Source organism: Panthera tigris, chromosome A1, assembly GCF_018350195.1.
Source record: "Panthera tigris isolate Pti1 chromosome A1, P.tigris_Pti1_mat1.1, whole genome shotgun sequence".
NCBI classification, from domain to species: domain Eukaryota; kingdom Metazoa; phylum Chordata; class Mammalia; order Carnivora; family Felidae; genus Panthera; species Panthera tigris.
Window position 1 is genome coordinate 132,060,841 of NC_056660.1, and position 14,119 is coordinate 132,074,959.

At 36.7% G+C, this 14,119-nt stretch overlaps 3 protein-coding genes across 7 annotated transcripts in view; 2 read left to right on the forward strand and 1 right to left on the reverse strand.

The window, feature by feature from the left end:
* TRIM23 (tripartite motif containing 23) overlaps positions 1-2,924 on the reverse strand; it is a 37,459-nt gene extending 34,535 nt beyond the window's left edge. The window contains exon 1 of the mRNA XM_007079896.3: positions 2,775-2,924. Within this exon, the coding sequence (XP_007079958.2) occupies positions 2,775-2,921 (147 nt within the window). The 5' untranslated portion in view covers positions 2,922-2,924. The remainder of the gene's footprint in view (positions 1-2,774) is intronic.
* Positions 2,925-3,585: 661 nt separating this feature from the next.
* Positions 3,586-7,519, forward strand: SHLD3 (shieldin complex subunit 3). Of its 2 annotated transcripts, none has more exons than XM_042987641.1 (2): positions 3,586-3,667; positions 6,573-7,494. In XM_042987641.1, exon 2 carries the CDS (start codon positions 6,688-6,690, stop codon positions 7,441-7,443), a length of 756 nt encoding a protein of 251 aa, XP_042843575.1. In that variant the 5' UTR covers positions 3,586-3,667; positions 6,573-6,687; the 3' UTR covers positions 7,444-7,494. The 2 variants fall into 2 exon arrangements, with proteins under 2 accessions (XP_042843575.1, XP_042843576.1); XM_042987642.1 differs by lacking the exon at positions 3,586-3,667 and adding an exon at positions 5,491-5,951 and having other exon boundaries at positions 6,573-7,519.
* Positions 3,588-14,119, forward strand: part of TRAPPC13 (trafficking protein particle complex subunit 13) — a 40,005-nt gene continuing 29,473 nt past the window's right edge. For all 4 annotated transcript variants that reach the window (XM_007079892.3, XM_007079893.3, XM_007079894.3 and 1 more), the window contains exon 1: positions 3,588-3,667. In XM_007079892.3, the coding sequence (XP_007079954.1) occupies positions 3,622-3,667 (46 nt within the window). In that variant the 5' untranslated portion in view covers positions 3,588-3,621. The remainder of the gene's footprint in view (positions 3,668-14,119) is intronic.

Below are 14,119 nucleotides of genomic sequence, written 5' to 3' on the forward strand. Positions count from 1 at the left end.
CTAGAAACGTTACAGATAAATTATGTTATATATACAAACTTAAATTTAACCTACGTTTTTAAAAAAGGCAGGAAAGAATTTTTATTTAAACATCCTCACTTAGGGGCACCCGGGTGGCTCAGTCGGTTGAGCGTCCAACTTCCGCCCAGGTCATGATCTCACAGTTCGTGAGTTCGAGCCCCACATCAGGCTCTGTGCTGACAGCTCAGAGCCTGGAGCCTGCTTCAGATTCTGTGTCTTCCTCTCTCTCTGCCCCATCCCCACTCATGCTCTGTCTCTCTCTGTCTTAAAAATAAATAAAACATTAAAAAATTTTTTAAACATCCTCACTTAAATATCAAATTCAATCAAATACAGAAAAGATACAACACAATTAGATGTAAAACAAATGCAACATTTTTAATAGATGTTCTTGCTATTCTAACATAAACTTGTTTATGACCATATACTTCAAAGAATCAAATTAAATTTTACTTAGTCCATTCATACCTTGTATCTGTGACCCCATAATTATAGAAGATAAAAAAAACTTAAGTTGCTACCACAGGTTTTTTCAAAAAGCACTAGCAACATACAACTGATTTATAAACCAAACATGGGTCCAAAAATAAAGTTATTAGATTATTTCACATCAACTCAGTTAACAATAGAGTAAGACATTCTTTCTTCAGTATTTATCATCAGGAAGTGTGGCTAAAAACCCAAGAAATTAAATCCTAGATAAGAGAAAAGCTCTTAATTTTATAAACTTCACAAATATGCCAAAGAGAGCTACAAACTTATCACATGTAAATAAAACTTTAATAAACCAGACCATATTTTAAAAGTGCTAAGGAGACTCACTCTTCAAAAGAAACTTTCCTGATTCCTTTTTCCTTTTTGAATGTGAATTTCAGAATGTTAGATTTTTGTCTTTTTCTAGTGAAAAAACCATGTCACTCTCAGCTTGTTCATTAAATAGGTCATTTTACGTATTAGCATCATATACTTCAACTTTCACCTTCCAATGAATAATTTCTGCTTTCATCTATGAAAATGACAATAAGTTTGTTTTTGTTTTTTAAATTTATGCCACCATACTCCCTACAAATTACAGCATAAGGGTCTTGCCAAAAAAGACTATCCTACCACACAGCTCAGGCACATTTTACATATAAAGACAAAAATGTGGGGCGCCTGGGTGGCCAAGGTGGTTGAGTGCCTGACTTCAGGTCGGGTCATGATCTCAGTTTGTGAGTTCGAGCCTACCAGGCCTCGCTGTATAGCCCGCTTCAGATCCTCTGTTTCCCTCTATGCCCCATCCCGCTCATGCTCTCTCAAAAAAATGAATGAACGTTTAAAAAAAAGATAAAGATGAATGAAGTGAAGCTCTAACATATTAAACTCTGTACTGTAATAAATTTGAATTATATCAGACTTCAATATATTTTTGAGATTTTAAGGCAACTAAGGGTAACAAAGATAGATACAGCAATAATATCCATTCTAATTACAACTTACTGACTCAAGTTAATTCACAAAATTATCTTTAGGAATTCTCTACTTAGATAAAGCACAAATCAATAAATGCTCAACCATACAACATGCCTAACAGGGCTCCCTCTGTATCTCAGATATGCCGTGTACCTTCAGAATAACTTCACTGATATATAAAGGTCAGATGAATCAAAAGCCACCAACACTGATTAATAATATACTTGTAAGCAGAAATATATCATTTGTTGTCATCTAAACCCAACATTAGGTGCCTATTATCCAAGATCTTAAAAGAACTTCAGATATTATCTGGTATAGTAGTTCTCAACTCTAGCTGCACATTAAAATCAATTCTGGAAATGTAAAAAAATATACTTATGTCAGGTTAATCAGAACTGGAGGAGGAAGTGTGCATAACTAGGGTATTTTTTTTTTAAATCCTGTTATTCTAATATGTAACCAGTAATGAGAAATACCAATAACTGAGATTATAATAATCCTGAAAGTCTTCTACAAACGACTGAGATCAGTTCTCCCTTCCAAATCTTTCCATGACTATATAGTGAAGGGGAAACGTGAATCCCACGTATTTCAATTGATGTTTTAGCAAATGCATTTTGAAGCACTCAAGCATGGTAGAATTTCAAACCTCAAACCATAGGCAATTGGTATACCTTAACGTTATTGCCCAACCATGCTGCTGCTGGGAGACTTCTCAAGTGTTGAAAGACTGTACTAACAAGAAAGGAGGGGGCAGATCAACCACTAATACACCCCTAGAATTAGTGTGATGATGAAAACCAGACTTTAAAGGCAGTCAACCCTGGCTCACTGTGTTAACCCAAACCTGAGTTTCCTCACCTGCAAAACGGTAATGATCATATATTTCATAGGTAGATTATTAACGAGCTACAATATTAACGAGTTACAATGAACATAGTACCTAGCGATAATAATGGTTCAATTTAGTAAAAATAAGCTAATGCCTGCTGAACTTAACCAAAAGCAGAGGATCTAGGGAAAAGACCGGCCGAAGTCAGTCTCACAGGCCCATACGATCATTTTCACAAATATCCCCATCGGCGATGTCAAGTAAAGAACTGGTATTAACAGAAGACCAGGCAACTTCACGCCCGCAAAGAGAAAAGATCGCGGAGTGGGGAACAAGGCATGTGAAGCCGAAAGGGACGCAAAGGCCGCGCATCCTGCCCGAAGACGGCCGGGGCGCCGCCGCCAGAACTCAGGGATAAACCGAAGGGAGGCCGAAGGTGGAGAACGGAGCACGCAAAGTCCCTCACCTTCACCACGGCCGTACCCCGGCTGCCCTGACGGCCACTGTCTAGTCCCGCTCCAGGCTTGTTTACAACCAGGGTAGCCATCCTAGGAGGAGCGGTGCCGCAGAAGCAGCCGTCACCGCGTTCAACTAAGGGGCGGGGTAGGACCATCTACCCAGAGGCCTTGGCGCTCGCCGCTATCGCACAGGCGCAGTACGACGCCAGGCACGGCTGGGCTGACCTCAGAGTTCCTCCTCCTGTCAGTCCCTAGCTCTTGGGAAGCCGATCCCTGTTTATGAACCCTTTGCTGTTTTTATTGCTGTTATTTAGGAGACTGAAGTATGGAAGGAATAAAATTAAAGAAAGAAAAAAGAAAGGATAAAACAAGAAGTAAAATTTTGGAGTGAAACTCCCGTTTTAGAAACGATCGCTTCCTAATTGCAGAATAGACGCGAGGACTTCGGGAGACTACATCTCCCTGCATGCAGTGCGGTTTTTGTTTAAACTACAAATCCCAGGATGCCACACTAGGTTTTTTGGGGTTTTTTTTTCCCTCTACTCCGCCTTGTAGTTATCTGTGGGGCTATGTACTGTCAGCGAGGAGTGGTTTCTGGAAGACGCTATGTGTGATTTGTGGCTGGAAAACAGAGAAGTATTTTATGTATAAATCGCTAAGAAATAAGAGATGGCTTTGGTGAAAAGAAGCCGTTGAGTCCCTAAAGGACGTCGTAAGAAGAGAATTTAAGGCACTACCAGCAGAAACTGTTGGGAGTGCATTCGATCTTCCCGAACGTACGCTTTACTGTTTTCTTCCGGGCTGCTTTGAACCTACCCAGCTGCCGTAGGCAGTGGGTCGAAAGTGCCGTTCAAAATGGAAGTGAATCCCCCCAAACAGGAGCACCTGCTGGCCCTGAAAGGTAAACTTTCACGAACCTGACTCCGTTTAGTCTGTTTTCTGTTCTCTCGCTACTTCTCGAAGCCTTTGCCACCTAGGCCTGGTCCCGGGGATGTAGGCCTCGTCCTTCGTAAACACCATTAGTTCCTGCATTCTTGCTGTGTCCTTCGGCGCCGAGAGGAAGGAAGCAATTTTTCTTCTTTGCTTTTTAGGTTTGAGAGGCTCATGTTGCATTCCTCTAGAATGTAATAGATACCCGATAAATCACTCGTTGTGTTATATGCTGCTTGGAGTAACCAGACCGGCTTTAGTCAGAGAAGCTAACGTCCCTAGAGCCCTGTGAGCCAAGATGATGTACAGTAGGCATCTCCGGTGATTTTTCCTTGTCTCTTGTGTCTTTGTGTAGCACTGACGAAGTTACCAGTCTTTAGTTTGATCAGCAAAATTAGTCTAGTTTTAGCAGTGCCAAGGGTTTTGAGATACATAGTACCACAACGTATAATTTAGATTTGCTATAACTTATTGCAGTTTACTTCAAAATAGTGTGGATGTGGGAAAAATTGATGTCAACTTTCGTTTTCTGTACGCAGCAGAAAATTTTGAGTAAGTTTGATGATGTAATTGTATTATTATTTAGGGAAAACGAACAGGGCAGAGTTTTCTGGAATTACTGTTTTCTGAAAACCTTTTATGTAAAATGCTTTCAGCTGTATTTCATCTGTTTTCTACTTCCCCAAACACACTTCTTATTTCTTGGATGCTCTACTGTGTGGTTTCCAATAACTTGTTAAACTGAGCTGAGAAGAGATTGGATAGACATTTGAATTCAGTTGAATTTCACTTACCTTCTTTTGGCATCCATTTTGACCGACCATTATCTTGTACACAGTTATGATGCAGGCATCAAACATTCCAGAAGCTCAGCAGTCTCATTTGTAACATAAAATAATATACTGATAGCTCGGTTTAATAAATCTGTCTCTGACTATAGAGCTGAAAAACAACAATATTAATATAGATATATGACCTGTAAGCCGAGCCTGAGCAAATGAGTTACACTGAGATGGGTTCTTTCTGGAGAAAAGGGAAAAGAAACTGTCATGTTCTTTCTTAATCCCATATCAAGTATGTAAATAGATATTAATATCTTTCAGAAATTTAAGAAACTTTCAAGATTTTAACAAGTCTAATTGTACTGATTGTTGGATGCCAAGTGTACCAACTTATATGATCATTTAAGTTCACTTTCTTATATATGTAAAAAAATGAGCTGTCACAACTTCATCATCCTCAGAGTACAACATTGAATATTTTCAAACAAAAATAATTCTCAATGCAGTATCTTAAAGTATGAAAGTGTAAAGAAAAGGAAAGAAAAAAATAAAAGCATTATTGTTTTAAAAATATGCTATGTTTAGGGGAGCCTGGGTGGCTCAGTCAGTTAAGCTTCCGACTTTAGCTCAGGTCATGATCTCCAGGTCTCTGATTTCGAGCCCTGCGTCGGGCTGTGTGCTGACAGCTCAGAGCTGTCAGCACAGAGCCCGGAGCCTGCTTCAGATTCTGCGTCTCCCTCTCTCTCTGCCCCTCCCCTGCTCACACTGTGTCTCTCTCACTCTTAAAAATGAATAAATGTTAAAAAAAAAAAAATTAAGAATATGCTATGTTGAGGGGCGCTTGGGTGGCTCAGTCGTTTAAGTGACCAACTTCGGTTCAAGTCATGATCTCATGGTTCGAGTCCCACATGGGGCTCTGTGCTGACAACTTGGAGCCTGGAGCCTGCTTCGGATTCTTTGTCTCCCTCTCTCGACCCCTCCCCTGGTCACAATCTGTCTCACTCTCTCTCAAAAATAAACATAAAAAGAAAAAAAAGAATATGCTATGTCTAGATTCATGTTAAGAATTATGGGTGTTAAGGATCACAGTCATTTATGAATTTAAGTTGTCAAATCAGTTAGTGGACATTAACAGGCGAAAAGAATCATGATGAAATTAATTACTTCTGACTCTTCAAAATTGGTGATCAAATGAGTATTATGACATCATGACAGGAGTCCCCACCTATGGCCATTCTAGTAATGGGAGAACCCCTTCAAGGAGTTCTCTAATGATTTGGGGGAGAACCTCTCATTTTTTGAAAGAGCTTGCATTGTGGCTCATGCAACTTTGGAAGCCTAACTGTATGCTAGAACTTACTATCAGTGACCCAATTTGGGACAGCTTGAAGACTTCTTTGTTCTAAAATGAAAAAAAAAATATTAAGGTCTAGCCTTCTTGTTCCTCCTCTGAATTGGAATTCAGAAGCCATGGTACTAATGTCTTGATAGTGTGAAAGTGCCCCATTTATACTAAGGACACTTTTTAACAAGACCAGTTCCCAGCCTGGTTAAAATGCAAAATTTAACTATTTTCATGTTATTGGTGCTTAGTATTGGGGATGAAAATCGTTAAGTAGTGTATCTATGTATTTGGTAGAATTCATATCATTTTAAAGTATAAGATCTATTTTTTTCAATGCATCAAAAATTACAATGATTTTCATTTTCCTCAATTAATGTCTCAAAGTTTTAAGTATTATTACATTTTTGTTCTCTTCAAATGAATAAAATATCCTAGGAATCACTAATTTACCCTTTGTTTCTGCTATAGTCTTAAGATTATTACCTAATATATTAATGACAATACTTATAAATATTTACATGTTGATCTAAACGTGTTGACTACTAGCAGTTTGAGGTTTACCAGGCATTTAATCCAGATCCCTTATTTTGGTGAGACAGAGGGTTTCCAATTTTGTGGATTCCATTCACATTTACCAATGACACTTGGTAAAATATCATATTGGGATTGGTTTTTGTTTTTTCTTTTCTCCCTATTTGTGTGTAGGTTATCCCTACCATATCTTATTCTTTGCAATACTTCCGCTTTAGGTCCTGATTCCCTCTGATTTGGAAAGAAAGTCTTGTAATTATAAATTACATTCTAGCGCTGAGGAGCACATCTAAGAAATTTTCTCTTCATTAAGAGTGACTGGATTACTGCAGAATGACTACAGAAGTAATATTACACTATCGACCATATGAGAATGATCCCACACAACTGTCAAAAATTGCAGAGAAAGCACTTCAAGACTTTCCTACACGTCCACTCTCAAGATTTATTCCTTGGTTTTCTCATGATGGGTCCAAACTTCCACTCAAACCTAAAAGATCACCACCTGTGATTTCTGAAGAGGCAGCTGAAGATGTGAAACTGTACTTAACCATTTCAGAACATGATGTTAAATCACAGAGTTACGATTGCACGATAGATCTTTTGGAATTTCAACCTAATTTAAAAAAAGAAAAGCACTTAATCCAGTCACACACACTGAATGAACAGACTAATTCTGGAAATCTAGATAAGCAATCAGAAAAGGGAAGACAGCATAAGAAGAGGTTTTGGAGTGTTTCACTTCCCAACAGTAATTGCACTGAAAATATTTTTCCTTTGTCTAAAAAATTGCAAGATAGTTTAAAGGCACTGAATTTGCATTCACTTTATAGGGCAAGATGGACTATAGAGCACACTATTTGTAACAACCAAACTCTGGAGGACATTTGGGCAAAACTCAATCAAATTATCAGGCACAATGAACTTCCATCTTGTAATGCTACAATTCAGAGACACTTAGACCAAATATGGGTGTTCTGTGATATTATGTACTGTGAATATGTGGGAAATCTTCTTAAAGGTAGATTAGCTCTTACTGGGAAAATGAATTTATGTGTACGTAAATATGGTGTTATTTTTAGTATGTAATGAATTCCACTGATTGTGAAAGAGAAGAATATCCTGAATGAACTGTGATCTGAAATCAATAAATTTTTTATGAGTTTTTAAATTTTTGATGACTTAATTTTTTTATTTGACCCTTCAGTCATATAGCCTATTCATTCTTAATATTGTAAAAAATTGTGTGGTAATATGTATAGTTTGTTCCCTAGAAGTAAATGACTATCAGGTGAGTTCCTAGGCATGTCTGTTAACTCAAGAACAATGTATACAGGAAGGTGAATCTATGACAGCATTTGATAAAATACTAACAGCATTTACTCTAAGAAATGGTAGCAGTACCATAATTTTATTTTTCCCTGACAAGTTGTCTACCTTTAGATAAATGTTAACTCAAATTCAATGGAAAAAAGTGGACTATCATATGAATTTAACTTCTTTTGCCAACTTAGCAAATTACTAAAGACCGTTTTTCTTGAGAATTTCTAAGATGAGCTCCTGCATAATGATTAACTTTAATATAATATGCTCAGAATGCCCAGCATTTCACTTCACAAACTTGAAATCGTTCAGGGACTAGATAGGCAAGACTGTAGAATATGGTTAAGGACTCTGAACTGTAAGAAGATTCTAATTTAATTTTTTTAAGTTCTTTCCAAGCAAAATGTATATATACAAGTTGAACTTGGCCCAGTTCATTAGTTTGTAACCTCAAGCCTATCTTTTTCATAATTTATTGAAAATTTCTAAAAGTTATTTATAAGATAATAGATGAAACCCGAATTTCATAAGTAAATCAAGGGTCTGTGTGAGTTCCAATGAGGATGGCTCTATACATGACACTATTTGCTGTGTACAGTGAATATTTGACTTGGCACTGGGCTGAAAGTCACATACTCTTTCTGGCCTCCTCAATTTTTGACTAAGAACCTGATCTAACATTCAGAGCTGAATATAAGACTATCATTTAATTACCTTTTTTTTCCTTTAGCTGGTTTGTTTTATTTTTAAATTCCACCTAGGAGTTCCTCTGACAGTTTTTTTAACGTTTATTTATTTATGAGAGAGAGAGAGAGTGTGAAAGAACACAAGCAAGGGAGGGGCAGAAAGAGAGAGAGACACAGAATCCAAAGCAGGCTCCAGGCTCTGAGCTGTCAGCGCAGAGCTTGAAGTGGGGCTCGAACCCACAACCATGAGATCATGACCTGAGCCAAAGTCAGATGTTTAACCAACTGAGCCACCCAGGCATTCCGTCTGCCAGTTTGTTTTTTAAGCCTTGTTTTATTGGTATTTGCTCTTTTCCAGCCAACATTATGTGTAATTTTTGAGGTTCATTAATTTGTTATAAGACAGGAAATATTGCATTTTAAGTCTGTATTTGATAGGGGCATACTTTGGATCTTCCTTCAAATAATGAGATAGTTTTATATTACTAACAGGGCTTTCCCAGTTTGTGTTTAAGAATCTGCATTATAATGAACTGTGCTTTATAGTAGTTTTCTTTGAGTCCATAAAATGATAGTGTTTCTTACCCACTGCTATCCCCACCTCCACCCCTGCTGATTTTTACCCTCTTTGAAAATATGAAGAAAACATATTTTTAAAAGGTTTCTTTTTTTAAATTTTTATTTATTTTTGATAGGGAGAGCATGTGGGCAATTGGGGAGAGGCAGAGAAGGGCACAGAGATCTGGAGCGAGCTGTGTGCTGTCTGCAGACAGCCAGATACGGGGCTCGCTCTCAGGAGCTGTGAGATGATGACCTGAACCAAAGTCGGACACTTAACTCGCTGAGCCACTCAGGGGATCCTGAAGAAAATATATTTTTAATACCAGTTTGGGAACTTTTTATTTTTAATAGAGGGTTGTTTTTTACCAACCCCCTTATTGTCTCATACCATAAAAATCATAAAATCAGCAAAAACTAGCCACAATAAGACTTTGATACACAATGGAAATTTGAGCATATAATAAGCAAATAAGTTGGCTACATGTTTGGGTGAACTCAAAGACGCTTTCTATAAGTTTTTTTTTTTTTTTTTCTCTTTAATGTTTATTTTTGAGAGAGAGACAGAATTGGAAGCAGCTCCAGGTTCTGAGGTGTCAGCACAAAGCCTGATGCGGGGCTTGAACTCACGGACCGAGAGATCATGCCTTGAGCCGAAGTTGGACACTTAACTGACTGAGCCACCCAGAAGCCCCTATAATTTTTAATTTAAATTCCAATTAGTTACCATACATGTAATATTAGTTTCAGGTGTATGAAAGAGTGGTTCAATACTTCCATACAATACCCAGTGCTCAATACAACAGGTGCAGTCCTTCATCCTTTTCATGTATTTAACCCATGCTCCCACCCACCTCCTCTCTAGTAACCATTAATTTGTTCTCTGTACAGGTCTGTTTCATGGTTTGTCTCTTTTTTTTCCTTTTGCTTGTTTGTTTTGTTTTTTAAATTCCACATATGAGTGAAATCACGTGTTTTCAAGGACACTTTTAAAAAAGTTTCAAGATTTGAGAGTGTATTTTGTCTTAAGATTTAGCTTCTTCTGAAATGAAAAAAAAATGGGGAATAAAGACCACTTGGTGTTAAAAGTGAGCTTAGAAGGTGGCCTGGGTGGCTTAGTTGGTAAAGTGTTTGGCTTCAGCTCAGGTCATGATCTCATGGCTTGTGGGTTTGAGCCAGCAGTCAGGCTCTGTGCTGATGGTATGGAGCCTGTTTGGGATTCTCTCTTCCCCTCTCTCTGTCCTTCCTCCAGTTGTGCTTTCTCTCTCAAAATAAATAAATGAATAAATGTAAAAAGTGAGCTTAGAGTGTTAGATATTTAGATTGTGAAAAACTGTATATATCATTTTTACAGCCCTTTTATATCCCCTTCAGGTTGTGCATAATTTAAATCTGCTTTCCTAATTAAAAATGAACTGAAGAGCTTTCCCCATGAGATCAGGAACATGACAGGGATATCCACTGTCACCATTGTTGATTAACATAGTGTTGGAAATCCTAGCGTCAGCAGACAGCAAAATGAAGTAAAAGGCATCCAAATTGGCAAAGAAGAAGTCAAACTTATACTTTTTGCAGATGACATGATACTCTACATGGAAAACCCAAAAGACCCCACCAAAAAGCCGCTAGAACTGATTAATGAATTCAGCAAAGTTGCAGGTTACAAAATCAATGTACAGAAAATTGGTTGCATTTCTATACACCAATAGTAAAGCAACAGAAAGAGAAATCAAGAAATCGATCCCATTTGCAATTGCACAAAGAACCATAGAATACCTAGGAATAAACCTAACCAAAGATGTTAAAGATCTGTATGCTGAAAACTATAGAAAACTTATGAAAGAAATTGAAGAAGACATAAAGAAATGGAAAAACTTTTCTTACTCATGAATTGGAAGAACAAATATTGTTAAAATGTCAGTAGTACCCAAAGCAATCTACAGTGCAGTCCCAATCAAAATTGTACCGGCATCTTCTCAGACCTAGAACAGACAATCCTAAAATTTGTATGGAACCACAAAAGACCCTAAATAGCCAAAAAATGAAGTAGAAAGTTAGAAACAGCTACCCGAACACTTCCCATGCCAGGTCAATGATCTTTACCTGTTAAATATTCTGCTTGATATATAGTCCTGTTTTGAATTCCCATAAGCTGTTTCTGGTAAGGCCTTACATTCTGGGTTTATGACCCTAAGCTTATAATTAATCATACAGAGAATTATTTTTTAATGTTTATTTATTTATGTTGAGAGAGCGAGAGCAGGAGAGGGGCAGAGAGAGAGAGAGAGAGAAAGAATCCCAAGCAGGCTCTGTGCAGCACAGAGCCTGATGTGGAGCTCTGTCTCATAAACCCTGAGATTTTGACCTAAACCAAACCAACAGTCCTCTAATCAACTGAGCCACCCAATGCCCCCAGATAATTATTTTTGAATCAAGTGAATTTACCTGAGCTCAAATCTAATTCTGCCACCTGATATGTAGTCTTTTTTAAAAATTTATATACATATATATGTGTATGTGTATATATGTGTGTGTATGTATATGTATATATATATATTTATATATATAAATATGTATGTATATGTATATATATATATATTTATATATATAAATATATATGTATATATACAAATATATATATGTATATATATATTTATGTATACAAATATATATTTTGAGAGCACATGGGGAAGAGGGAGAGGGATAATCTTAAGCAGGTTCCAGCCCAGGGTAGAGCCTGATGCAGGACTCCATCTCAGGACCTTGAGCGGAAATCAAATGTTCAATGCTTAACTGAGGCACCCAGGTGCCCCTATATAATCTTTTATAGGCAAATTATCCTATGGAAGCATCATTCTTATGTATAAAAGGTGGACAGTGGTACCAAATTTGTAGTCCTGAGACTTGAATGTGTGATATTTAGCACAGTCTAGCACTAGTAAATGCTCATTAAATATTAGCTCTGCAAGTGATTTCAGAAATTTTAAGGTTAACATCTGTTACCTATATCAGCAGCTATCTATTTATATTATGATTTTACTTTATTTTATTTATTTATTTTTTTTAATGTTTATTGATTTTTGAGACAGAGAGAGACAGACCATGAACAGGGGTGGGTCAGAGAGAGAGAGGGAGACACAGAATATGAAACAGGCTCCAGGCTCTGAGCTGTCAGCACAGAGCCTGATGCGGGGCTCTAACCCACGAACTGCGAGATCATGACCTGAGCCGAAGTTGGACGCCCAACCGACTGAGCCACCCAGGCACCCCACTTTATTTTATTTTTAATTTTATTTTGTTTTTACTTTACTTAAGTAAGCTCTACACCCAGCATGGGGCTTGAACTTAGAACCCTGAGACAGAGAGCTACATGTTCTACCAACTGAGCCAGCCAGGCACCTCTCAAAAGCCATCTATTTAATATAACGTTGTTTAGTGCCCTTGGTTCATGAAACTTACATCTTCAAAATACCATTTACTTGAGGATTTGGATGAGTTGCTAATTCTTTCATTTGGCAAAGATCTATTGAATATACTAGGTGCCAGAACCTATGTCAAGCAACAAAGCCACAAAACTAAACATAATACATAAGAGCCTAAACCTCATGGACTTTGGATCATAGTGCTGTAAATAAGTACATATATCAGTCCATGATGAATACAAGGAGCTATGAAAGAAGTAGGTGAGCTGTTATTTCTTTTTTGAAAAGATGATGTTTAAGCTGAGACCAAGATGAGAAAGGTGTTAAATTTAATATGAATGATATAACTAGTTAGTAGCTAGGTGATACATGTTTGCATATGCTAATGAATACCACTTATACTGTGAATAACCATTTAGGCCAATAGTCTAAAGTTTTGGGGGTCTGATTTGAATGAACATTTTTTTTTAGAGTTTGTTTATTTTGAAAGAGAGAGAGACGGAGAGACAGAGAGAGAGACGGAGAGACAGAGAGAGAGCATGAGCAGGGGAGGGGCAGAGAAGGAAAGAGAAAATCTCAAGCAGGCTCTGCACTGTCAATGCAGAGCCTGACGGGGGCTTGAACCCACAAACCATGAGATAGATCATGACCAGAGTCAAAACTAAGAGTTGGACACTTAACCAACTGAGTCACTTAGGTACCCCTGCATTTTCTGAAATATTTTACAAGTTTGTATGATTTTTACTGTTATATTTTGGTCTTTATTTTGATGTGATCAAATGTCAGTCATTAGAAATAATTGAAAAAGATTTTCAGTAGTTAGCATGTTTCAATAGTTTCAATAGTTAGGATGTCCTATCCACACTAAACTAAATTACATAAATTTTCCCTTTTTGTGCTTAATTTTTGCCTGTTACCTATTTGATATGTAGGCATTTTACTTGATACTTGAAATGAATTTGTATATTAATTTTTTAAATTTTTTCTAGATAGCTAAACAGTTCTAGCAGGTTATAATGTTGATTTCTTTGGCTGCATCCTAATCTTTTTTTTAAAACTAATATATCTGTATAGTCTTACATTAATAAACCAATTAATTGATTTTAGACTTAAATGTTTTAATATATGGTAAATCCAGTTCTTCCTCATTTTTTCCCATTAATTTCCTTAGCTTATTTTTACTTGTTTTTCTAAACTTAGACACATTCTTGTATGTCCCAAGAACAAATCTTAGTTTTAATTGGAATTTTAAAGAGCTATAGGTTAAGTGATACCTTTGTAATTTCTGTATAGGAAAATATTACTTACAGGTCCACTTATTGAACTTCCAGTGGCCAGTGATTAGAACTGAGAGAGAAAGCTCACAAAGATTCTTTTGGTGTAAAATTATGGTTTGATGTTCAAAATGGTGCATCAAAACTTTTTTCTCTCTAAGGCTGATATTTTGTTCACAGTGAAGTCGCTCAGGATATTTTTTAAAGTCTTGTTCTCATATACCTTAACCTTTAAAATTCCTTTATTTTCTACTTTTTCTATTATGTGGTATATTACATTTACAGTTTTATAATGAGGTTGTAAATAAATCATGTAAGATTTTTTGTTATAAATTACTATTTTAGTAATATTTAATAATAGTTTAGTGTTATTTGGGGAAGTACATAATATTATATTTAGGAAGCTTTTAGGTTATATTTGATGTTAGTATAGAATTGAAATATACTCTCAACTTGGGAATACTGGCCCAAAGCAATATTAATATTTTTGTTTCTTCTTTTT

What these genes read in the sequence shown, in the direction of transcription:
- SHLD3 (XM_042987641.1), top strand. Translation starts at nt 6,688, where the DNA reads ATGACTACAGAAGTAATATTACACTATCGACCATATGAGAATGATCCC.